Source organism: Stigmatopora argus, chromosome 3 (assembly GCF_051989625.1).
Source record: "Stigmatopora argus isolate UIUO_Sarg chromosome 3, RoL_Sarg_1.0, whole genome shotgun sequence".
Taxonomy (NCBI): Eukaryota; Metazoa; Chordata; class Actinopteri; order Syngnathiformes; family Syngnathidae; genus Stigmatopora; species Stigmatopora argus.
The window spans coordinates 20252891-20277046 of NC_135389.1; the positions used below are offsets into that span (position 1 = coordinate 20252891).

Sequence of the window (24156 nt, forward strand, 5' to 3'; positions counted from 1 at the left end):
TGCTCTTTGGTTGGTTGTCTTATTTGAACAATTTCCTGCATCAGTTGAATTTGGGGCAATTGCGACAGTGCCCCGTCACATCCAGTAGAGGGCACTGTTCTTAAGATGAATGTTAATTTTGATACTTTCTGTGAAATTATAAAAATGCTACTCATTCCGCTTAAATTCCAGATGCTAACCTCTTTCAATTTCATTTGTTATGTCTCAATAATTTCATTTATAAATTGCATTTGGGGCACGTGCGACAGTGCCCCGTCACATCCAGTAGATGGCACTGTTCTTAAGATGAGTTAATTTTGATACTTTCTGTGAAATTAGAAAAATGCCACTCATTCCGCTTAAAACTCAGATGCTAACTTCTTTCAATTTGATTTGTTATGTCTCAATAATTTCATTTATAAGTTGCATAAGTGTGACAATGCCCCGCCACATCCAGTAGAGGGCACTGTTTTTAAGGTGAGTGTTAATTTTGATACTTTCTATGAAATTATAAAAATGCTACTCGCTAGGTAATGTTTACATATAAATGATGGTGAAGACTTCTATCGTAATATAAAGAAGTAAATGTCAGGTTCTGGTTCAGGTTTTGGAGAAAAAATGTTTTTTTCTGATCAATTGAATCCTCATCATAATTTCCTCCCTGAAAATAATCCATCTGCTTGCACACATTCCGCTTAAATCCCAGATGCTAAAATCTTTCAATTTGGGGAATGGAACATGAGTGGTGATGATGTCATTTGGCTTACACAAGGAAATGTCATCAAGCGTGGAGGAAATAAGGTACACAACGTACAATTCTAATTCCACGTTTGAAAACTGTAAAAAAATCAAGGCTCATTTTTTTTTTTAAAGTACATGAAGCAAATTTAAGAGCCCGCAGTTTTTAAGGAAATAGATCATCATCGACTACTGCAAAGTTGCCAGTTCGTTATTATTTTTGGCAAATCCCATGAAGCATTTTTAAGACCATTTTTGGATTACATTATCCCAAAGTACATTTTGGAAAATTAAATAATGTGCTTCTGTGTTAAAATGTGGTCATGTGGTCTTAACTCTTTATAGGGTACTCCTTTAACGGATTGCCTGCAAGTCGGCGGCGACCATTCGCTGGTTTGAATGTGTGGCAACGTCAATGACTCACAGTCAGTCGTCCAATTTTAAATCAATTGGATGTCGACGTTAAAGGGAAACAATTAGTTAAATACTCGGAAAAAAATGCATATTATTGTGTTTTTTTGGGGTAATGACCAGATTATTTCTCATTTTCATTCATTTTAATTTTATTCATGTAGGATTTTTTATGCATCAATCTATTTATAAATTCCGTTTTAGAATACAATAATATCAATAATCATTGAAAAGTGACAAAAAACATATGTTACAGTGTCATTAGGGATAATCACCAGATTTTTTCTCATTTTCATGCATTTTAATTTTATTCATGTAGTTTTTATAAGGATTTTTTAAATTCATAATTCAATTTATTTAGAAATTGTTTCATTTTTTAAATCACAGGTCATTTAAAAGTGACAAAAAATACATGTTACAGTGTCATTAGGGATAATCACCAGATTTTTTCTCATTTTCATGCATTTTAATTTTATTCATGTAGTTTTTATAAGGATTTTTTTTCGTAATTCAATTTATTTAGAAATTGTTTCATTTTTAAATCACAGTTCATTTAAAAGTGACAAAAAAATACATGTTACAGTGTCATTAGGGGTAATCCCCAGATTATTCCTCATTTTCATTCATTTTAATTTGATTCATGTAGTTTATATAAGGATTTTTTATTCATAATTCTATTTATTTAGAAACTCCATTTCATTTTTTAAATCCCAGGTCATTTAAAAGTGACAAAAAATACATGTTACAGTGTCATTAGGGGTAATCCCCAGATTATTTCTCATTGTCATTCATTTAAATTGTATCCATGTAGTTTTTATTCATATTTTCCCTTAATTCAGAAACAATATTTTATAATACATTGATTTAAAAATGATTGAAAAGTGACAACCAAATACAAAATGATTATAATACCATCTACACGTTATTTTTCCCCTTTTAATTTAGATATTCTGCCTTTATAAAAACTCATTAAACATAACGCATAAGTGAGATACAAAAAAAATGATATTTGGACATCTGCAATTGGCCAAAAACCCTCGTATTGAAAACTGCCGGATGGATGAACCTTTGGATACTTGAGGTGGTCCGCAATTTTTTTCGTTGCATGCTCAACTTCTCCCTTGTGTAAGCCTTCGCAAGAGGAAAAAGTGTTGGATTGCAGCGGCCTGCTAAAAGCATTAGCGCTGCGCTAGCAAGTGGCAGCTGACATACGTATAAAAAGACAAAAATGCTGAGTGAAGGAAAGGGAGGGCGAGCGTCTGCATCGTTTGTCTGCAAGGCGCAAAAGTTGCCAGCGCTGGCTGACACGTTTGCACTTTTCCCACTGCCGCCCTTCCTTTCCCACCATCGTGAGACTTTTGCCAGCGACCCCGTTGACCTAGATTTGACCTTTGACCTCATTCTCTTCCTGGAAATTCAAACATGGGAAGGAGCAGATGGTTAAAAAAAAGCAACATAAAAAGGGGAACTTCATTTTGTAGTGGGAACGTTCGTTTATTGGTCAAAAATGGATTGGACGTTTAGGGCCGTCAATGACGCTGAGAAATGAGCATCCACGGCCAGTTTAAGTGAATGGGGCGTCCATTTTGTGCCTTGGAAAACGGCCATTAGACATTTCTACATGAGTTGCTGTTGCAATCTAATTGTACATTGTTTTTTAATGTTTTTTTAGCTTTTTGCATCGCAAGCTTTAGCTATTAATCACTTTTTTTTTAACTGGAAAGTTATTTGTCTTGGGAACAACAATTTGTTATTTTTTTCAGCAATTTTTGCAGCATTACATCTCATCTGGCAGATAGTGAACATTAATTGAAAAAAGATTTTCTTGCCTCAAGCTATTTATTGCCACTCCGGAAAACATACAAATATGTGGATTTAAAATAAACGGGTCTTTGAACACAACTGTTTTTTTGCAATGTGACGACAAAGAGTTTTCGCAATTGAACAATTGTCAAATCTCTCATTTGCCGCATTTTGTGTTCGTTTTATCCATTCTGAGCGGGACGTCTATCACCGTCAATGGCAGCGAAACAGGATCATTGGCGACAGTACCTGTTTTTATTGGTCTCGCAACAGGTCAAAAAAGGGCAAACATTGGCCAGACTTGAAGTGTTTGCCTGCACGAAGCCATTTCCTCGGAAACAGTGTATTTCCATCACCCTGTAAACAACATTCCTTTGCCAACTATTATCTCGCGGGGAGATGCAAAGGCTCTCCATTTCTGGACCTTCCAAACAGGACCCAAAAATAATACTTTTTGTCAGTGAAGCTAACAATCAGACAATTCCGCTGCAAAACTCAATGATCCGTGGTATATTTGTTTTCAACATATACATATCATGTTACATTTACATATCTGTTTTCAACTGTCGTATCATTATAAATATGTCTAAAATATTTGAAATTGGGTTATATATATATTATATATATATATATATATATACATATATATATATATATATATATATATATATATATATATATATATATATATATGTATATTAATAATAGTATGTTGCAGACCAATTGAATTAGCACCTGGTGTTGGTTATAGTTACTTTCTAAAAGATGTAACAAAAAATATGTATTTAATATGGAGGAGAGCCTAGCTTTGTAACTCTTTTTTTTAACTCATTCACTGACATTGACATGTAAATAACGTGAATACAATCCAATTGAACTCCCAGTTTGGACATCTGTTGTTCAGTTAAAACGGTTAATACAGGCAATTGTTTACAAATATTAGCATGAATCGCCATCCAATCGTGTCATTGTTTGTTGTCATAGCGATTCAAGCTTTGGTGGAAACAATATATCGCCAGAGTATGACAATTAAGACACCTGTGTAATGTTTACAACGGTAAAAAAAAAGTGGCCAGTGTGTCTTTTTAAAGAGTTGTGCATGTCATCAAGTTTTTGAACGAGAACCCGATGTTTTTCCTCTCTTACGCCGCTCGATGACTTCATATTGAAAAACAGCCGTGATGAAAAGCAGCAAAGGTTTGACAACTCTGGAGCCATTAATCCCATTGACTCTCCTCTTAAAATAACTTGCGCTGTCAGCATTTCTTCGGGTACAAAACCACCGCCTTTCTCCGTTTGCATGCAAAAAAAAAGGTATTCAAGATCGACCTATTCATCTTATGGAACAAAAAATGTTTAGCAAAGGGTTATAGGAGTCCTCTAGTGAGTGAGAAAATTTGATTTTTGTCCCCTAATATTGCTAAAATTCCCATAATATAAGGTATTCTCTACTTGTAGTAAGCAACTAAATTGCTAAACTTTTGTATATGTTTTGCTAGCATCTAACTAGCATGGTCCTGGTCTGTTTGACTATTATTTTTGGCATTTTAGACAAAATGCCAATCATTTTGTGGACAAAAAACAGATGTTAATATTCGCTAGTTGCTTCAGGTTGTCAGAATTAGTATTTATTTCTTCACATTGTTTGTACGCTGTAGCTAGAACCACTAAAATATTGACAACACAAGCACATTTGGTTATGCTAGCTGCTAGCAGAATTAGGCTACATATGTTGACAGTTTTACGGTAAAACAGATTTATGAATCTTTAAATATGAGGTCGGGGTAATGCTGCTAGCATCATTTTTAATGTTCACATAATGTTTGGAGCAAGCTGTGATTGGAATGTAGCTTGTACTTCAAATGAAATCATTAAAAGGCAAATTTATGGTCTTAAATAATGTTTTGGAGGAGGAGAGGGGGTATTCCAGTTTAGAAGCCAAACGTGACGCTGTAAAGCATTAATTTTTAACTGCAGCATTTATAGAGGGCTAAATACGTATTTGATAAAAAAAATCATTTAAACATCAGGAATTGTGTAATAAAAAAATCCAGAAACAAGATAGTAAAGTTGATCAGTTCAAGCCTTAACAAGCTTGTCCTAATGGTAAAAGCGACTGTCGCATTAAGGCAAACTTAAACAAAAACAAAGCGCGCCGATTGTTTACAAAGATCATCTGTCATCCGCAGGACAACGTGAACCAACACAGGCAGGCGATGGGACACATTTCTAAACATTGTTGTATACAAAATGTCATTCTTAATTACAGCTATGTGGATGTATTCAAGAGAGTTGTGGGAATGTCGCAATCCCTCATACATCTTTGAGTCTTAGGTCAAAAACAAGGTCTAAATAACACTACCTCTATAAAATTGGACCCTATACATTACACATAAACATTAAATAGAATAGTGTTGAAAATGTGAATACTGCAATTGAATTGTATTGACGTAGTGATTACTTGATGAACCACTAGAGGGAGACAGAAAAACGCATGTGATTTACAGTGGGCAGAAGTCAACAATACACAATTGCTTGACTCTTTTCCAACTGTGTGTGTATGTGTATGTGTGTGTGTGTGTTTGTGTGTGTGTGTGGGGGGTCTCGTGTGTTTGAGAGCATGTGACTGTTCCTCTTTCTGAATGCTCTTTTCATTCCAGGAGACTGTGCGAGGGCGTTCCGTTATATTGACCTTTGACCTCTGACCACGACATGTGGCCTCAGGGGTTCTGCGATTCCAACCCAGGATCTCGCGTGACAGATGCTTTAAAGTCAATTCTCAGAGAATTCTTTTTTCTTATGTTGATGTGACTTTAGATTTATTATTATTTTAATATGATAATAAATGTCATGTCTGTGAAATGGTGTATTTATAAATAGTAATTGCGATGGATAGATGGACCGATCTGCAAAATTAATACTTTCCAATGATGTACACTAGTACAGTGGCCTAACAAATGAATATTGTGATTAACTTTACATTTGAAACACAATTGGATTCCACTGGAGTCAAGCAAAAGGTAAGTAAATCTAACATACATTAAAATTTGGTCTTGGGATTCCTCAAAATTTAAAAAATAATCATTAGTTAATCTAGAAAGCTGCTGAACATCACAGGGGTCACAGGGGTGATGGAGCCTATCTCACCTAGCCAATCACATTCAGATAATCTACCAACTGAGGCCCTAAAAATAGACATTAAAAGTTAAATACAACTGAACTGCATTGGATTTAAAGAAAAAAAGTTCTATTCGCTGTAACATTTTGCATATTTCAAGATTTTAATTTGGGCTTCATGTATTGTATCTTTTTGCTCCCACATCCACTTTTTTCATGGAATATCTTGCAATAGTGGGCCCACATAAAAAGAAAAAAAAACAATCCCTCAAATGCATGCCACTTCCTGTAGGCGTTTTTTTCTTGAGATAAAACGGGCAAAATAAAGCCCATACAGGAAACGCTAGTGTTTGTTTATCTTAAAACCTCATTACGACATAGCTCGGGTTATATTATGGAAACTGCCTGTGTCAATGGTTACCAGGTGGCTTTTTTTTGGGGTCAAATGTAAAATAACAACTTTTAGCAGTCATTGTCTTCTTTTCAATTTCCCCACATTGAGGAAACGAGTATATTTGTGGTCCCAGCTTCTTAAGAACGGCTCCTCCTCTTCCCAGCCAGCCGGGAGCTGTTTTCCCATCTTTTTCTTGAATTACGACTTTATTTTTAAAGAGGATTCCTTTTGCCACAAACTTACGCAAGACAACATCCGCCAGACACATGAAAGAATATTCCAAAGTTCAGGACTCATCTGGTGGGGACATCATGTCTGCTCAATGTTTGGAAAGAAGGAGAAACTATTCAACTTTTTTCTTCCAAATGGATTCGACGTCTATTGCCGTCAATGGCACTACCCTGGTAGTCTCCGAGCACCCAAAAAAAAAACAATAACAACAACAAGATCTGGATTCTATTCCTTTTGAAAGACATCCAGCAGCGACATCGCTTGTACATCACAGCTGAGACGAGATGACGTCACGCACGCGCTCGCAGCTGGGGCCCACTTGGCGAATAGCGTCAGTCCGAAGACGCATGCGCACGCTCCCCTCGAATTCAGGAATGTTTTCGTTTTTTCTTTTGTTTTTTCACTTCAATTGTCATGATTGCACATGGCTGCCACACAGTGGTCATTTTAGGGTATAGCAGCTGTTTCGTTGATCATGACAACTCTTCGGTGAGTACTTATTTATTTCTTATTTATTACTTGTTTATTGATGTTTCCATTTATTATTGATTGTTATCATTTATTGATTGTTTATTTGTCTGTTTGTTTGTTGTTGTTACACTTCGTGGTGAAGGTTTAAATCTAATTATACTTGTATAATGACAAGAAAGCATTCAATTTAATTCAATGTTTACGTTTTATTTTTTCAAGATGGAAAAGAAATAAAGATCATAAATCGTGTTTAAAAACAGCACTGGCTTGTGTGTCAATTGGAATGTAAATCATAGTTTGGATTTACGGGCGACCAATCCATGAATGGATTACAGTTTGTTCAGGGATCCAATAAAAAGAACTGATTAAAATAAAAAATATTTTCTTTAAATAGGAAACTGTCTACTATTTTACTACGTCATCATATTTTGCTATGCCTTGACATTTCAAAATATTAAAAATTTGGCCTGAACCAAAAAGCTATGAAATTTTGATAATTTAACAAAATTAACTTTAATACGTATCGTCATGTTTTATGCGTCAATATGTGATGTGTTATTATTAATAGCTATTTTATTTTAAATGTATATGTTTTTTAACTTTTAAATTTTCAAATAAATGTAAATAAAAATTAAATGAGAAAATCTAATTTCTATAGAAATTGGGGATGCTTTGCTGGTCGGTAGACACTGGTCACTTCCTGTTGATTTTCAGTTATTTTGACTTCCTGATGATTTTTTTAGGCCACCTTTTTTTGGTGTCACTTCAAATTAATTTTTGAGCTTCTCTTGGCCATTAACTGTTTTTATGAATCACCACCTTTTGATTTGATTGCATTTCTAGTTGAAATGAACCGTCTTTATGGCCCCCAATGGTGCTAAAGTTATTTTTTTTTCATAGTTTTTCAAAGGAAAACCTCGCCTCTGTTTCAACAATTTCTACTTCTAATAAAATGTCAAACTTTCGTGACTGGAAAAATCAATGAACAGAGCCATGCTTGCATCAGAGTTTTTATTTCAATCAGTGTAAAGGAAACCTTAGATTGATGTTTGGAAGCTCAAATTAGGAAGAAAAAAAAAGATCTTTTATAGCACGGGGTGATGTAAGGGCAATGAAAGAAATAATAAATAATGAATGAACAAAAAAAGCCAAAGTGATGAAACTCTGAATGAATACAAAAAAAGGGAGCAGCAAGCTTACGAGTTAGTCTTCGTTAAATGTCGATTAATTAGAGTACAGAGAAACATAGAAATCGATAGAATCACCTGAATGAAACAGAATATTTACAAAAAATATGATAAAATGATTAGGGGGGGTGAAAAATGAGAAAACCCACGAATTTGACAGGAAATATACAGAGTGTCTTTGAACACATCACTTCCTGAGCTTTGTGCCAGCTGGAAAAAAAATTCTCAACAATTTAAGACAGAACATGAATTAAAATAAAGTTTTTAACGCGATAACATAAGTAGCAAAAGTGAGAACTTTGACCCGTTTAGTGGGAAATTTGTTTAAAGTCTAGTTTGCTTGCTTTCAACAATTGATGAATAAATATTTGGCCTATTTTCATTTATATCGACGATCAAATCACGCTTTCAGAGCCATATTTCCACGCAAAACTTTCTCAACCAATCAACGTTCACCAAATATGGTTAATCAATTATCTTTGTTACAGAATAAAAATCCCCATCATCGTCGTACGTGACTAAAATTCGCTTAAATCCAGAAACGGAATGCGTGGAACGTCGTTCCGATCCTTATCCTTCGCCACTTTCCCTGAGCTAGCTTCTATGCTAGCTCCTATGCTAGCTTTTGTGCCACTTTCAGCCTGTCACGACCGGTTTAAGACCAAACTTCCTGCCCATATTTTGCTGCCTATCCATTCAAGTGTTCAAGAAATTGTCAGTCCTCGGAGCTAAATTCAAGTTTAAAAGCTAGCTTTGTTAGCATTTTCAACCCCCCCCCCCAAAAAAGACAAATAACTGAAAAGCTTCGAGTGTTTATGTTAGCATGAATTTAGCCCTGAGAAAAAGTGGAGGGAAAACAAAACAAAACAAAGCAACAAACAAGGTAGACAGCGCAGAAGAGGCAAAAAAGGCAGATTGAAATCTTCTAAAAAAAACACACACACACAACATAGACTATTACAGTACAGTTAGTATTTGGGTAAAATCCACCACCATGAAAAGATTTGATAGAAAACTAACAAATCAATGAAAATCTATCTATGTACCATTTTTAAATCCTAAATACCATTTGTATATCTCAGCTGTCAACCTCGGCCAATTACTCGCCTTATTAATGATTGCAATTCCCCTATTAGGCGATTAAAAAAACATATTTACTCACATAGGGCGCACTTCAAAGTCTAAAATCTTCTCCAAAGTAGACGGGGTGCCCAATCAGTCTGCACAAAATTCAAGATTCTGTAGATGTCGCTGTTTATTATTATTTTTTACCTAGGTCTACATTGTCTTCTGTGTCTGTCTTGCTACTGCAACCAAGGAAATTGCCCAAATATGGGATGAAATAAAGTTCTAATCTAAAAATAAAATTAAACAAAATCTAATGACGCTGACAGCTTGACTGTGTGGGTACATTGCTTGCTGACGCGCTATATTTATATATAGTGAAAAATGGGAATGCACGCGCGCATATTATGCTATTAGCATGACAATATTAGCAATCGACGATGAGGTTTTCGTCTGCTACCAGTGACCGAGACGATCCGGATTCGAGCCGAAATGGGTAAAACTAAATCGATTTGACAAAAAACGTACTTTTAGAATAAAAAAAATCCCGTATAAAAGTTGTTATACGGCGTACACAATTTGAAACAATCAAAAAACGTATAAAAAACGGGAAAAACGTACAATTTGGCGTACAATATCCCCATCTTCAGGAATTGTAATGTAATACAATTTGCAGTCAATGAGTACCAGAAATCAGCAAATTTAACAACACCGGAAAAATGTTGTCTGGCCAATAAAGAATAATTTTTAACTGCTTTCTTCAATTAGAGGAAGTTAATGTAAAATATTCTTAATTTAAGTTGCAAGTTTCCACTTCAAACTTGTTTCACTCAAACTATGATGGCGAAGAATGGCAACAAATGATAAAAATATGACTGCCTCAAAACAGCACTTCTATGGAGTTACTCATTTATGTACACTTAACTCACGTCACGAGGTTAAAAACTAATCTACCACGAAAAACTATCAACAGGTAACGGGGACTTTTGATATAAAATGGTCGAGCACAACAGAATAATTTCTTTTTTTTTTTGCAAACACGGTCGGTGCATGTTTATGTCATTTGTGCCCTCGGTTGGAAAGGAATGATAAAATAAATATACACGTGGCATTCCAAGATATGAAACTGTCTCAAACAACTGTTCAGTATTTTGTTGCCTTGAGAATCAGTCCACAGTTGAGACCAGATAAAAGATGAGACCGTTGCCGTCAAGGAACAAAACTCCACGAAAACCAGTTTTTAATACCGAGTAGGAGACCTCTGGAGAAGGCTTTCGAAGTCTCAAACCCAGTATTGGTTCTTTTTCAAGGCCGGAGTCGTCGTCCGGCAGTCCTGCACCAGTTCCGGGTCGGCCGCTTTGGAATCCATGTCGGACATGGGGATGTTATTGGCCGGGTCGGTTTTCCGAAAGGTCTCCGTGCCGGCGACCTCGCCGTTTTTGGGTTTGGCCGCGGCTGCCGTCTGGACGTCGTGCTTGCCCGTCTTGTTCTTACGGATCAGGTAGTACGCCAAGAGGGCAGCCAGGAAGAGCAGGACCAGGATGACTAGGATGGGGATCAGAATGGACCAGACGTTGCCGCGTCGGGAAACCACCGGGTTCCTGCGAGAGCCGCCGTCCGAGGCCGGTGCGGTGGTCGGGTACCCGTGGGCTTGGTCTTGGTTGGCTCTCCATTGCGGACTCTCCGAGGTCGCCGCTGGGAACGCGGCGTCCTCGCCGTCCTTTGCCGGGATCGTCCGGGGGACTCTCAGGAGGGTGGCGGGGTAGACGCCAGAAGCGTTGTAGGGTTCCGTTCGAAAGGAGAGGACGCACTCTGCCGGGGGAACCCCGTGAGCTTGAAGCAAGAACCGGGCCTCGTCCTCAACGACCCCATCTGGAGAGTCGGGAGAGTCGGGAGAGTCGGGAGAGTCGGGAGAGTCCTTGGGAATTTCCACCGCCACGCGACCTTCGTCCAGGTCCTTCTGGCTGAAGGAGTCCAGGGACTGGCCGGCATCTGGACCGCCGGACTTGACGAATCGGGCTCCCCGGGGCTGCCGGATGACCGTGAACACGGGGGAGGCTCGGGTCTTGTTGGCCAGAGCGCTGGCGTCCAGAAGCTTCCGGTCCACTTGGACCAGAGAACCTTGGGGCAGGACGGGGTCCTGAGCAATCTGGGCCAGGGGCTGGACTGTGATGTCGAGAACGGACGAGACATTGGCCGCCCGACTGCGAGCCACGAAGGCCACGCTGTCGCGGGGCGAAGTGGACTTGACGAAACGGACGCTGACTCTTCCTTCTCGGATCTGCTTCTGCGTGAAGGCCGACGTGGGCTGTCGGTCCACCATGACGGCGGCGTACTTGGGAACGCCCGTGATCTTGTAGAGGACGTCTTCTTCTACCGGACCACCGGTGCTGGCCCTCAGCATTTCCTCGGTAACCAGCGTTTCGTCGTCTCCCTGCTTCACCCGGATCTCCGGCGCTTTGTCCAGGATGAGGGTTCGAGCCAGGATCCCGATGTGAAGCGTTTGCGCTTCCGTTCGATGTTCCCCGTCGGAAACCACGAACTCCACGAAACCGTCCGCCAGGCTGCCGTCGCTGCGAAAGGCCACCTGTTCACGGTTGATCATTTCCTGGGTGAACTCGGAGAGGTGGTCCAGGGTGTGGGCGTCGACCAGGTGGCCATTTTTAGGGGCTTTGGTCACCGTGAAGTGGACCTCGTCGGGGGGACTGTCTTCGTCATGGGTGTTCAGATGGTCCTTGGTCACCACGACCGTGGATCCTTGCAGAACTTCCAATAACTGGTCGATGGTGACGACCTCGGGAGGCTCGGACCCTCGTCGTTTGACGGAGATGTTGAAGACCTCCTCCAGGACGACGCCGTCGGACGTGGCGCCCTCGCCGCCATCGGCGCCGGACCTCAGACGGGCCCTGAAGGAAAAGCTGTCGGAGGAACCCGCGGAATCGTCGTGGAGGTACTCCAGCTCTCGGCGCTTCACGTCCCCCTGCGTGAAGTAAGGGGAACCCCGGGGGAGGTCCCGGCCCCCCAGGGTGATGCGTCCATGGGCGGGGAATTGCTTCATCTCGAAGACAACGTCCGCACTCTCGGGGTCTTGAAGACTGGCCTGAAGGTTGGAAGCGTCGAAGATGGAGTCGTCGATGGTTTTCCTCTGGCCTTGCACGATTTCCAGACCTGGGTGGAAACAATCAACTTATTACAAAGGTTCATTTTTATATTCTTCCGTCATCCAACTACGCTCCCTCTACGCCCGAAAACTGTCCCCCTAGAGGCCGTGGCCCAGCACCCCAACAAGTTCCGCCCCTGGCAGGTTAACTTCGAAACCCTAACGTTACGTCATTTTCAGGATCTCCCGTTCATTCATTAATTTTTGTCAACCGCTTACCTACAGGGCTCGCAGGGGGTGCTGGGGCCTATCCCAGCTAACTACGGGTACCAGGTGGGGGACACCCCGAATTAGCGGCCAGCCAATCGCAGGGCACGAGGAGACAAAGGATAACCAAATATAGCTAGGGTTAGGCAATTTAGATTAGCTTAGCATGCATGTTTTTGGGACGTGGGAGGAAACTGGAGTACCTGTAAAAAACCACGCAAACCCAGGTTCGACATGAAAACCCCACACAGCGAGGACCTACCCCTGAGCCCAGAACTGCGAGGTGGACACGCTAACCACTCAACCACCGGCCACCCCAACCCGGGATCGAACCCTCGAACCCAGAACTGTGAGGCCGACACACTAACTACTCACCCACCGGCCGCCCCCAACCCGGGCTCGAACCCTCGAGCCCAGAACTGCGAGGCAGACACGCTAACCACTCACCCACCGGCCGCCCCCAACCCGAGATCGAACCCTCAAGCCCACAACTGTGAGGCCGACATGCTAACCACTCACCCACTAGCCGCCCCAACCCGGGCTCGAACCCTCGAGCCCAGAACTGCGAAGCCGACACGCCAACCACTCACCCACCGGCCGCCCCCAAACAGAATTATTTACGAAAAAGACACAAATGAAGAACGAAATGAATCATAACGCTAACTTTTGGACATTCACCTTTGTTCTTCCACATCTGCGAAGAAATATTGCTGTGCGTGGCGTAATAGGAGACCACGATGGGCAGCACGTGGCGGACATCCGGGGCAGGCTGGGAGCTCAGCATCAGTTCTACAGAATCCCTCACAACCCAGAAGGGCTCCTCGGGCATCTGGTGCTCGTAGAAGATGGCTCCAGACTCAAGCTAAGGGACCAGAAGACACAAAAGTCAAGGTCACCGAGGTATGTTTGCCATTTTTGGACAGCTCAGTTGACATTTTTTTAGCCGTCGTCCTCTTTCCGCCGCAGTTGAAAAGGAACCGCAATGAAATTGGCGTCCCGCATCTCACGGTGGAGAACCGGAATGTGGCGGCTTGGCTTCATTTCCCCGAGGTCAACGTGTCCTCAACTCAACTTTTGTCTCACGCAAATACGCTTTCAAGCAAAACAAAAAAAATGCATACAAAAATACACTCTCGAATTCCAATGGTCAACCGAGACGCTTCTTCTCGGCAGTTTGCTAGCAATAGCGATAAGGCTCATTTTTCCTTCCAACCCCGTGACCCTTGACCCCTGACCCCCTGACCCCTGAGCTAATTCTCAAGCGCACCTGCGTTTGTGAGAATCGGCTGATTTCCTCCATTTGGTTGTTTTCGTTAGCCAGAATGAGTCGTCCAAAACGAGGCGGATGGACCAACGAGTAGCCGATCTCGTTTCCGTCCTCGTTTGTCATCGCGCCCAAATTGGCACTCGTGATGGGCTGCCTCGTTCCTGAGGGCACACACAAACACACAAACACACAAACACACACAGCTAATCAGTGTCAAATTAACTTGCAGGCAGTGGAGTTAATCTGACTCTGGAGTCTATTTAGTATGTGTTTCATATGATTTCATATACAAATGACATGATTATTAAGGTGGGATACACTCAAGGGTTGACATTATCAAAACACATTTTTATTAGTGCTTATTAGTAGTCCCTCAGATGAAATAAATGTTTAAAGTACATTAATTCAACTCTTTGGGTACCACTGAGAGTACATGATGTCCAATCTATTTTACATTAAAGGTCTGACAGTGATCGTTTGCTATTGAAAGTCAGTCTTGTTTGTTCGATTTTATTTAAAAAATTAGTTTATGTGTGTGCATAACATTTATACCACATCGACTTGCTTACAGGTCTTATTGGGTTATGTTTTTTTAATTTTAAGTTTTTAAAAGTAGTCAAAAATAGCAACATGAAAGGTTAATTGAAAACAAATTAAGTCATATCCAAAAGAGTTTTTAGTAGATGCAAATTTTTCCGAAAAAAAAGTACAGTAATCCCTTGAATATCGCGGTTAATGAAGACCAAACATGGCAGCGACAATCGAAAAATCGCAAAGTAGGGTCACCCCTATTAAAAAGAAATATACATTTTTTTCTTCTTCAGTGCTAAGTCACTTTTATATGAACTTAAAAAAAATAAATCATTAATAGCAGAAAAAAAGTGCGATAAGTGAAGTCGCGATAATCGAGGGAAGACTGTACTGTATAAAAGAGTTGGTGTTGATAAGAAAATATATACATTTATATAAAAAACACAAAGAATTGTGACATATTGGAGAAAAAAAATGAGACAACCTAAAATAAAAACTGATTTATAGATCTAAATCGCTAGCTTCAAAAAGACCCTCAAACAAATACATGCTACCGCACAATACAGCAAACCTTTTTCCTGAATTATGGTTCAAGCTATAAAAAGTTCTTTGACTTACAACTTAGTAGGAACTAGATGCCTCACCTGGGAACACCATCAGCTCCTCTTGCGTTACCATGGTGATGGTGAGGGGCCTGGCCGTAACCACAAAAGTGTAGAGCGGCGACGTGTGTTCGCCGTCTGTTACCGTGAAACTGAAACCACCGGATTCTTCACCTAAAGGCAAAAAAGTCAAAGTTTTTTTCCATTTAAAGGAAGACATCAAGAAATTTTGACTTTACGCAATAAGAACACGATCTGGATAGGATTTTTTTCCTCCTCACCCTCATGAATGAAGATGATCTCCCCATTGTCAATTTGGGCCTGCGTGAAATTGACAGCGGCTTCCTCAGGGAAGTCTTTGAAGGCCACCATCCCGTTGACAGGCGACTCCACGCTGTAAAAGACGTCTTCGGCGGGGGTGTCGCCGTCATCGGTTTTCAGCATGCTGGATGTGATGTCGGCTTCCTCTCCCGCGAGGACCTGGCAGATGATTAGAAAGAAACAAAATATTGCTGTAGGAGAGAATTTTGCACATTGACGTGAGATTATGATCATAGAAATTATATTAAGTATGGAAAACAAATCAAGTGGGGGGAATATCTAATATTGTTCAACACAGTTAACTAAATTTATCAAAAAAGACAACATTTTTTTTAGTGTTCGTGTTTATTGACATTCAGTGTGTGTGACTGACTGTTTCCTTTTGATGGATGTTAAACTATACATTGAAATGATATTAGAAATACAAAATATATTGTAAGTTTTACCAAATTTATTTTGTTTTTTAATTCATCCAACTAACAATTTAAATTATGGTTATATTTATTAAACTTAAAAATTGTTATATTTTAAATCATGTAATATTTTTCATCATGAAATAATGTGTTTTTGATTTATTTTAGTCACTTTTTTTTTACCTGACTTCATTTTTATTGAATACAAACATTTTTTTGACTACTTATTTATTTGTGAACCTTATGGTGAAGTTTTAAATCTCATATAAATACATTCGACGTCACTTATTTATGTTGTTGACTACTTATTTATGTATTATTTATTTATTGATTGTTTATTTATTATGTATTGTTATTATTTATTTGGTATTTATTTATTATTTAATTGTCTGTTTGTTTGTTGTTGTTATTTATCCACTTCTTTTTTATTGTATATATAAATATTTTTATGACTACTACTTATTTATCTGTGAACTTTATTGTGAAGTTTTAAACCTCTTTGTACTTCGACTAAATACACCCGACGTCACTTATTTATGTTTTATTTTTTTATTGATTGTTTATTTATTATGTATTGTTATTATGTATTTGGTATTTATTGATTAGTTAATTGTCTATTTGTTTTTGTTGTTATTTGTCCTCTTCCTGTTGAAGTTTTAATCTTTTTTGTATAATGACAATAAAAGTATATAAATAAACAAAAATGTATACTAATGACACTGAAAGGGTTCAATTCAAAACAACTGCAGTTCTCCAAGGTTACAGCAGATGGCGACAACGATTCACTCCACATGTGACGTTTACAGCCTCCTCGTTAATCAGACACACACGACCAGCTGCTGTTACAAACGAATCAATCGATACTTTTCCATCGTGAACGACTGGATGACACAAATCCAATAAACACACAAAATAGATGACAGCCAGGTAGGTGCAGCACATGTTTAAATACTTGAAAACAACTGAAACATCTTCCTCTTTCGCTGTATTCTGTTTTTAACCTGTATTTCAACGCCACCATAATGAACGAAGAATAACTCGGCGTGACACATGGCATAAAATACGAAGTGGTGAGTTGGGGGTGTCCGTTAAGAAATTCATCATATTCATACTTCTTCAATTTAAATCTTTGTTATTTGGGTTTCTTATGATCAACGATTTTTGCTTGGCAAAAAGCTGTAAAGAAGGCAGGTAACCAGAAAATAGCAAACTTTAGTTTCCACGTTAAATTGAGCAAACCTGGTTATAATTGTTTTTTTTCTGCTGCTAATCTACTAGTAAGTTGTTGTGACGATTGTCTTATATACAGGTGTTTCACATAAGCTTTATATTCAAACTAATAAAACTGTGAAGGACATAACGGATTATAATTGTTTTGATATATTTACTTTTAGAATGACCACCATTTTAAATGTTACAACGTGCTACAAGGAACTGAAGATGAAACCAGCCAGCGCCATTAAAATAAATGACAAATATCCACAATAACTTCACTCAGCAACAAGGTAAGTTCATGTTTACATTAAATAAAAAAGCCAATCGTTTTAATGACCAACACGGTAAGTTCATGTTTACATTAAATAAAAAAGCCAATCATTTTTATAACCAACACGGTATGAATCACTGCATAATGTATTCAATTATAACAATAGATCAGCAGTTGTTTACCCACTGTGTCTAATTGAATATTGTTACAAAAGATTATACATGTGTCGATGCAAAGGGCATTTCGTTATAACAGGATGCACTAAAAACTTGTGTTATGACTATAAACACTAAACAAAGTGGTGGCCCGGGGGCCAAATCTGGCCCACCGCCTCATTTTGTGTGGCCCGGGAAAGTAAATGATGAGTGCCGACTTTCTGTTTTAGGATCAAATTCAAATGAAGAGTATAGATGTATATTCAATTTCCTGATTTTCCCCCTTTTAAATCAATAATGGTATTTTTTTAATCCATTTTTTCTCTTTTTAGTTAAAAAATCATTTTGTAAAATCTAAAAATATAAAAAAGCTAAAATAAACATTGTTTTAGATCTAGAAAAAACTGAATATTCAGGGCTTTTAATCCAGTTCTTTTAATCCATTTATAAAAAAAATATCTAAATATTATATCTAAAATGTTCCGGCCCACGTGAAATCAAGTTGGCGTTAAAGCGGCCCGCAAACCAACCCGAGTCTGACACCCCTGCACTAAACACTAATGGAGAACAGGAGGGTAGACCCACTGTCTCGAACAGCGCCTAAACCAAATCGTAGACCTCATCGTGTAATCTCGGAGATCACCGCGAACGCGCTTCCTGTCGTGCTATCACGTTACACAGTGAATAGCCACAGGCTAGTGCGACACCGCCAGGCGTCCTCAAATGGCAGACGCACGCTTTGGCGGTTTTTCCTAAAACATAGGTTGCCGCGGAGACGTGGAGCCGCAGGAGGAGGAACGCGGCGGGGTGAATGACACGCTTGCGTTCCAGTTGTGGGAGATGATTACTCATGACTTTCCCCAAACGTCGAAACTAGTGATGAGACTCTAAGAAACTGGGACTGTCAAGTCAAAAGTAAACATGTGACTACTGACTTGGGCTGATATTATTTGATGGTGCATTTGTCCGCAAAATATGTAAACGCATAAATTTATTGTGAGTATTAATAGACAAAGTTGCCTTGGTACAGTCTTCCATTGATTTTCGCGAATTCACATTTTTTGTTCTGCTATTAATTATTAATCTTTTTAAGTTGCTTTCACTTCCTCGCAAATTTTCTAGTATTAATTATTAATTTTTATTATAATATATTTTTAAAGTTAATAAAAATGTGAAAATCCACGCTGGAACTCGTTAGCGGAAGCCACTCGTGCTACTAGGACTCGGTACTGAACAAAAACATTAAATATATATTTTTAAAAAAGGTCGTTATAATAGGGGTGACCCTACTTTGCGATTTTTCAATTATGAAAAATGTCTGGTCTACATTAACCGCGATATTTGAGGGATTACTGTATTGGAATTATTACTGTTGTGTAAAGGTGTAAAGGCGGTCTGGCGGCCTCACAGTTCTGGGGTCGAGGGTTTGATCCCAGGTGTGTCCTCTCTTTGTTTAGTTTGCATATCCTCCCTGGGCTTGGGTGGGTTTTTACTGGGTACTCCGTTTGCCTCCCGCATCCCAAAAAACATGCATGCTAGGCTAGCTGGTTGAACACTCTAAATTGCCTAACCCTATCTATGATTGGTTGTCATTTGTCTCCTCGTCCCTTGCGATTGGCTGACCACCAATTCAGGGTGTCCCACGCCTGGTGCCCGTAGTGCGCCGGGCTAGGCTCCAGGACCCCCAGGTTCAAACAAGGATTGAATGACTGTACGGGTGTTAATCGTAGGCTGAAAATATTGCGGCATTCTTCAGTTTTCCCACGTTGAATTCTCATTAAAGGCAGCACGACAAACAAAAGGTTCAATCCGAATAGATTTCCCAATCGGCGACGTTACAGCCGACTGCGTCGAGGTAGATAAAAAGCTCTTACCTCCAGCCCGGTGTTGCGCGTCACTTTGGGCGGCTCGTCGTTGACGGGCCGGACCGTCACGGCGACGGTGACGGGAAGGCTGCGCCGGTCAATTTCATAAGCAGACGCCGAGATGGTGAAACTGTCCTCCGTGGTTTCGCTGCTGTCGTGCACGTAGTAGATTTGTCCGAGTTTTATCTGCGGGGAACAGGATGGCGCCCATAAATTGTCACATTTCACTGGATTAAAAGCCCTGAATGTTCAGTTTTTATAGATCTAAAACAATGTTTATTTTAGCTTTTTTTTAAAAAGTATTTTTAGATTTTACAAAATGATTTTTGAACTAAAAACACAGTAAAAATGGATTAAAAAAATTACAATGTTTTAAAAGGGGGAAAATCAGGAAATTTAATATACATCTATACTCTTCATTTTAATTTGATCCTAAAACAAAAAGTTGGCATTCATGATTTACTTTCCCGGGCCACACAAAATGATGCGGCGGGCCAGATTTGGCCCCCGGGCTGCCACTTTGACACGTGCTCTACATTTACCATTTACTAATACAATATTATAGTCCACATTTTCAAACATCTATTCAATTTGCCCTAAAGCAATACATGTGAACACATTTTAATTAGCGAAAATTTTGCTACGATGATTTCAGGCATTTGAATTAAAACCCAATATTTGTTTTGATCAACTCTGATATAATTACGTTCAACACGTCGCCATATCGATCCAGATTGATTCATTATTATTTTCATTCACCATACTTTTTTACAGTCTGTATTATAGTGTGTATGCATGTATGTGTATTTATATGTATGTATATGTATATGTGTATGTATGTATGTGTATATGTGTATGTGTATATATGTATATATGTGTATATATGTATATATGTGTGTATGTGTATATATGTGTATATATGTATATATGTGTGTATGTGTATATATGTGTATGTGTATATATGTGTATGTGTATATATGTGTATGTGTATATATGTGTGTATATATGTGTATATATGTGTATGTGTATGTGTATATATGTGTATATATATGTGTGTATATATGTGTATATATATGTGTGTATATATGTGTATATATATGTGTGTATATATGTGTGTATATATGTGTGTATATATGTGTGTATATGTGTGTGTATATGTGTGTGTATATGTGTGTGTATATATGTGTATATGTGTGTGTATATGTGTGTGTATATGTGTGTATATATGTGTGTATATATGTGTGTATATATGTGTGTATATATGTGTGTATATATGTGTGTATATATGTGTGTATATATGTGTGTATATATGTGTGTATATATGTGTGTATATATGTGTGTATATATGTGTGTATATATGTGTGTATATGTGTGTATATATGTGTATATATGTGTATATATATATATCAGCATCACACTTATTTATTTATTAACTTATTTATTACCTATTTATTTATGTCTACAATGTCGTTTGCTGTGTCTGTATTCTCACCCTCCTGCTACTGTGACAAAATTTCCCAAATACGGGATGAATAAAGTTGTCTAATCTAATACACTGTACATTGCCGAGATGATAAATAATGTTTAACTCCGAGGGATCACGTACAGTTTGTTCTGTTGAGCGAGCTATTATAAAAGTGTCACTGAATTCAGTCAATTTCCGAAAATACCCGCAAAAGAAAGAAGTGCCACATCTTTTTTTTTTTTTTTTTTTTTTTTTTTTTGCTAAGCCCCGAAGTCCCGTTCGCCTGGACCCATTTTGACACTTGAGACAGTGATGTTGCACCTCGTTCGGCAAAGACGACAGTTGTACATTTATCTCGATAAAAGCCGGTAAAGTGCTCTGACGAGAGGAAATGCTTGGGGGAACGGGAAGTGCCAAATGGATCCCATATGACGGGCTGCTTCTGGAATAACAACCTTGGTCATTACCATCCGAGCACAGTCACGAGAGTCGAGTCTGCTTCTTGTAAGCTAGGTTTCGGCGTGCACACTAGATCATTGTTTCTTTTGGGTTGCATTTATTAACTGAGGTAACCTTCGTTCTCTCATGATCCGTGCATTTATTTTTTAATCTAAAATTAGGGCTGTGGAAAAAGTGATTGGCAAAAATCACTGAGTTGCCACAAGGTGGCCATCTAAATTAAAAAAAATAAATACGATAACTATTACTGATGAAGTATGTTGTAAGTGATGTATCTTGATTGAGAAATATGTGCAAGAAGCACTTAAAGTCATAAGGTTTCTTTCCAAACTCTAAATTTCTATCTTTAAAAAAACGCGGCAACACAAGTTATAAGCATATTAATATTTTTCTGGAAAAGAGAACTTCTAAATTATATCAATTTTCATATTTACTCAATTTTTTTAATGCTGGAATGTCTGAATGTGAGCCAAATGTGAGCATTCATTACACAGAACTACAAAATTATATCAATTTTTATAAGTACTCCATTTTTTTTAATACCTTTTCATGCTGGAATGTCTGAATTTGAGCCAAATGTGAGCATTCGTTACACAGAACTACAAAATTATATACATTTTTATATTTACTCAATTTTTTAAATGCCTTTTCATGCTGGAATACCTGAATTTGAGCATTCGTTACACAGAACTACATAATTATAGCAATTTTTATATTTACTCCATTTTTTTTTAAATACCTTTTCATGCTGGAATGTCTCAATGTGAGCCGAATGTGAGCATTCATTACACAGCATGAATTAAATCGCTAAAGTCACTCGCAAAGGAAAGACAGAGGAATGAGGCCACCTAGTGGATACAAAACATTACTTCACAATGACCTCATGGTACGCCAATTATATGTATATAAAATACCCATCAATTATCTGACGTTTCCTAAAGCCTTTGTCCTGACTATGACCTGATAGGAACATAACAGAACCAAGATTTATTGAAGGAGAAAAATGACATTAGCAGTTACTAATCCCACGCTGGGATCTGCCATGTCTGATTTATTTCATCTCCTTGTGGAGAACCGTCTATAGGAGCAATTCTGTGAGACTGTAAAGTCGTATAACCTTTGTGAACCCCCGTCAAGAATCTGAGGGTGCAAACAATCACAACTCTATTTGCCCTTACGCCCGAGAGAAGCTTGGAAGCGTTCAACTTGTGGAAAATTGTCAAAAATTACAGTTTGGCTTCGCCGCCATTATTCCTCTATGGCACAGGTGTCAAAGTGGCGGCCCGGGGGCCAAATCTGGCCCGCCGCATCATTTTGTGCGGCCCGAGTAAGTAAATCATGAGTGCCAACTTTCTGTTTTAGGATCAAATTCAAATGAAGAGTATAGATGTATATTACATTTCCTGATTTCCCCCTTTTAAATCAATAATTGTACATTTTTAATCATTTTTTTCTGTGGTTTTAGTTCAAAAATCATTTTGTAAATTCTAAAAATATAAAAAAAGCTAAAATAAACATTGTTTTAGATCTATAAAAAACTGAGTGTTCAGGGCTTTTAATCCAGTTCTTTTAATCAATTTATAGAAAAGAAAATCAAAATATTATATCTAAAATGGTCCGGACCACGTGAAATCAAGTTGATGTTAAAGCGGCCCGCGAACCAACCCGAGTCTGACACCCTTGCTCTATGGTGTTCGTTTGGGAACGCGGTAGTAAAACTAACACAAAATATTTCAAAGCAGCAATATAACGAGTTTTGTCTTTTTACCTTGGCAGATTCAAACAATGCCCACGCCGGCCCCTCCCTCGTTGATTTTTTTCATTTTGTAATTTCGCCGAGACCCACGAGCCGGTCTGCCAGCGACAAAACACGCGTGGTTTGTGTGAACTCTATTATAGGAATGCACGCCGCCAGTGTATTTTGGCCGCGGGCGCTCAAAATCTAGCATCACTTTTTCCAGAAGTCAACTGAAGCGAGGGAAATGCAGGCCAGGGCTGGATGTGGGAGCGCCCAAGATATCTGGGTCTGACGAGCTAAACCATGTGGTAACATTCTGGGGTTTTCGTTTTTCCATTGGTAGCTCCGAGTACGTTTTTTAATATTTTCCGAAAAGTGCTAGCACAGCACAACTGTTGTTTACGTAATGGGGAAAGTTCCATGATGGTGACTCCTCATTGACAAACCCCTTTTGTTCTTGAAGCGGCTTGTACGTGGGTATTTGAGAAGGATACTGCAATTTGCCTGAATGTCAATTATGTACGTTACATTTCCGATATACTGATTTCCCTAGGTGGTCACAACACAACAGACTTTACGATATCGCTTTCTTAAATCTAAAACATTTGAAAAACAATTATTTTGTGTCAATCCAACCTTAAATTTGGCATGGCTTTTACAATCTTCGTACACGAATCGGTGCTAACTTTAATTGTCGTACTATGTCCACTTTCGGAAGCTACGCAACTTTTGTCCCAAGATGTTTTGCCCACAAAAATCGTATCTTTTGGCTAACCATCCATAATTAAGAGAGCGATAATTAGCGAGGCAATGTAATTTTTTTTTTAAAAACTATATTGTTATTTTTCATCACAAATTTGATTGTCTTCTATAGCTATGATATTGATATAAAACGTTATTGTTTGTGATGGACCGACGTAATGAGGGTTATGAGAAAGAAAATCTGATAATCTCAACAGAATCTCATCCTCAAAATGCTAACTTTACTTGTATATTTTATTTTGTATTACAGCTGAGCTATTATTTTAGTCGAGTGGTTGCTAGCATCTTTTAACTCATGAAATTTGACTCTGTTGCATTTAGGAGTACAA

General features: G+C 38.7%; 1 protein-coding gene and 1 long non-coding RNA gene across 2 annotated transcripts in view; one reads left to right on the top strand and one right to left on the bottom strand.

The window, feature by feature from the left end:
* Window positions 1-8141: 8141 nt before the first annotated feature.
* Window positions 8142-24156, bottom strand: part of cspg4 (chondroitin sulfate proteoglycan 4) — a 61085-nt gene continuing 45070 nt past the window's right edge. The window contains exons 6-11 of the mRNA XM_077597143.1: window positions 19413-19589; window positions 15445-15643; window positions 15206-15337; window positions 14031-14191; window positions 13442-13625; window positions 8142-12564 (exon numbers count right to left, since the gene is read on the bottom strand). Coding sequence (XP_077453269.1) covers window positions 10679-12564; window positions 13442-13625; window positions 14031-14191; window positions 15206-15337; window positions 15445-15643; window positions 19413-19589 — 2739 coding nt within the window. The 3' untranslated portion in view covers window positions 8142-10678. The remainder of the gene's footprint in view (window positions 12565-13441; window positions 13626-14030; window positions 14192-15205; window positions 15338-15444; window positions 15644-19412; window positions 19590-24156) is intronic.
* Window positions 16675-24156, top strand: part of LOC144071757 (uncharacterized) — a 163595-nt gene continuing 156113 nt past the window's right edge. Inside the window, exons 1-2 of the long non-coding RNA XR_013299723.1 lie at window positions 16675-16824; window positions 17292-17402. This is a non-coding gene — a long non-coding RNA (uncharacterized LOC144071757). The remainder of the gene's footprint in view (window positions 16825-17291; window positions 17403-24156) is intronic.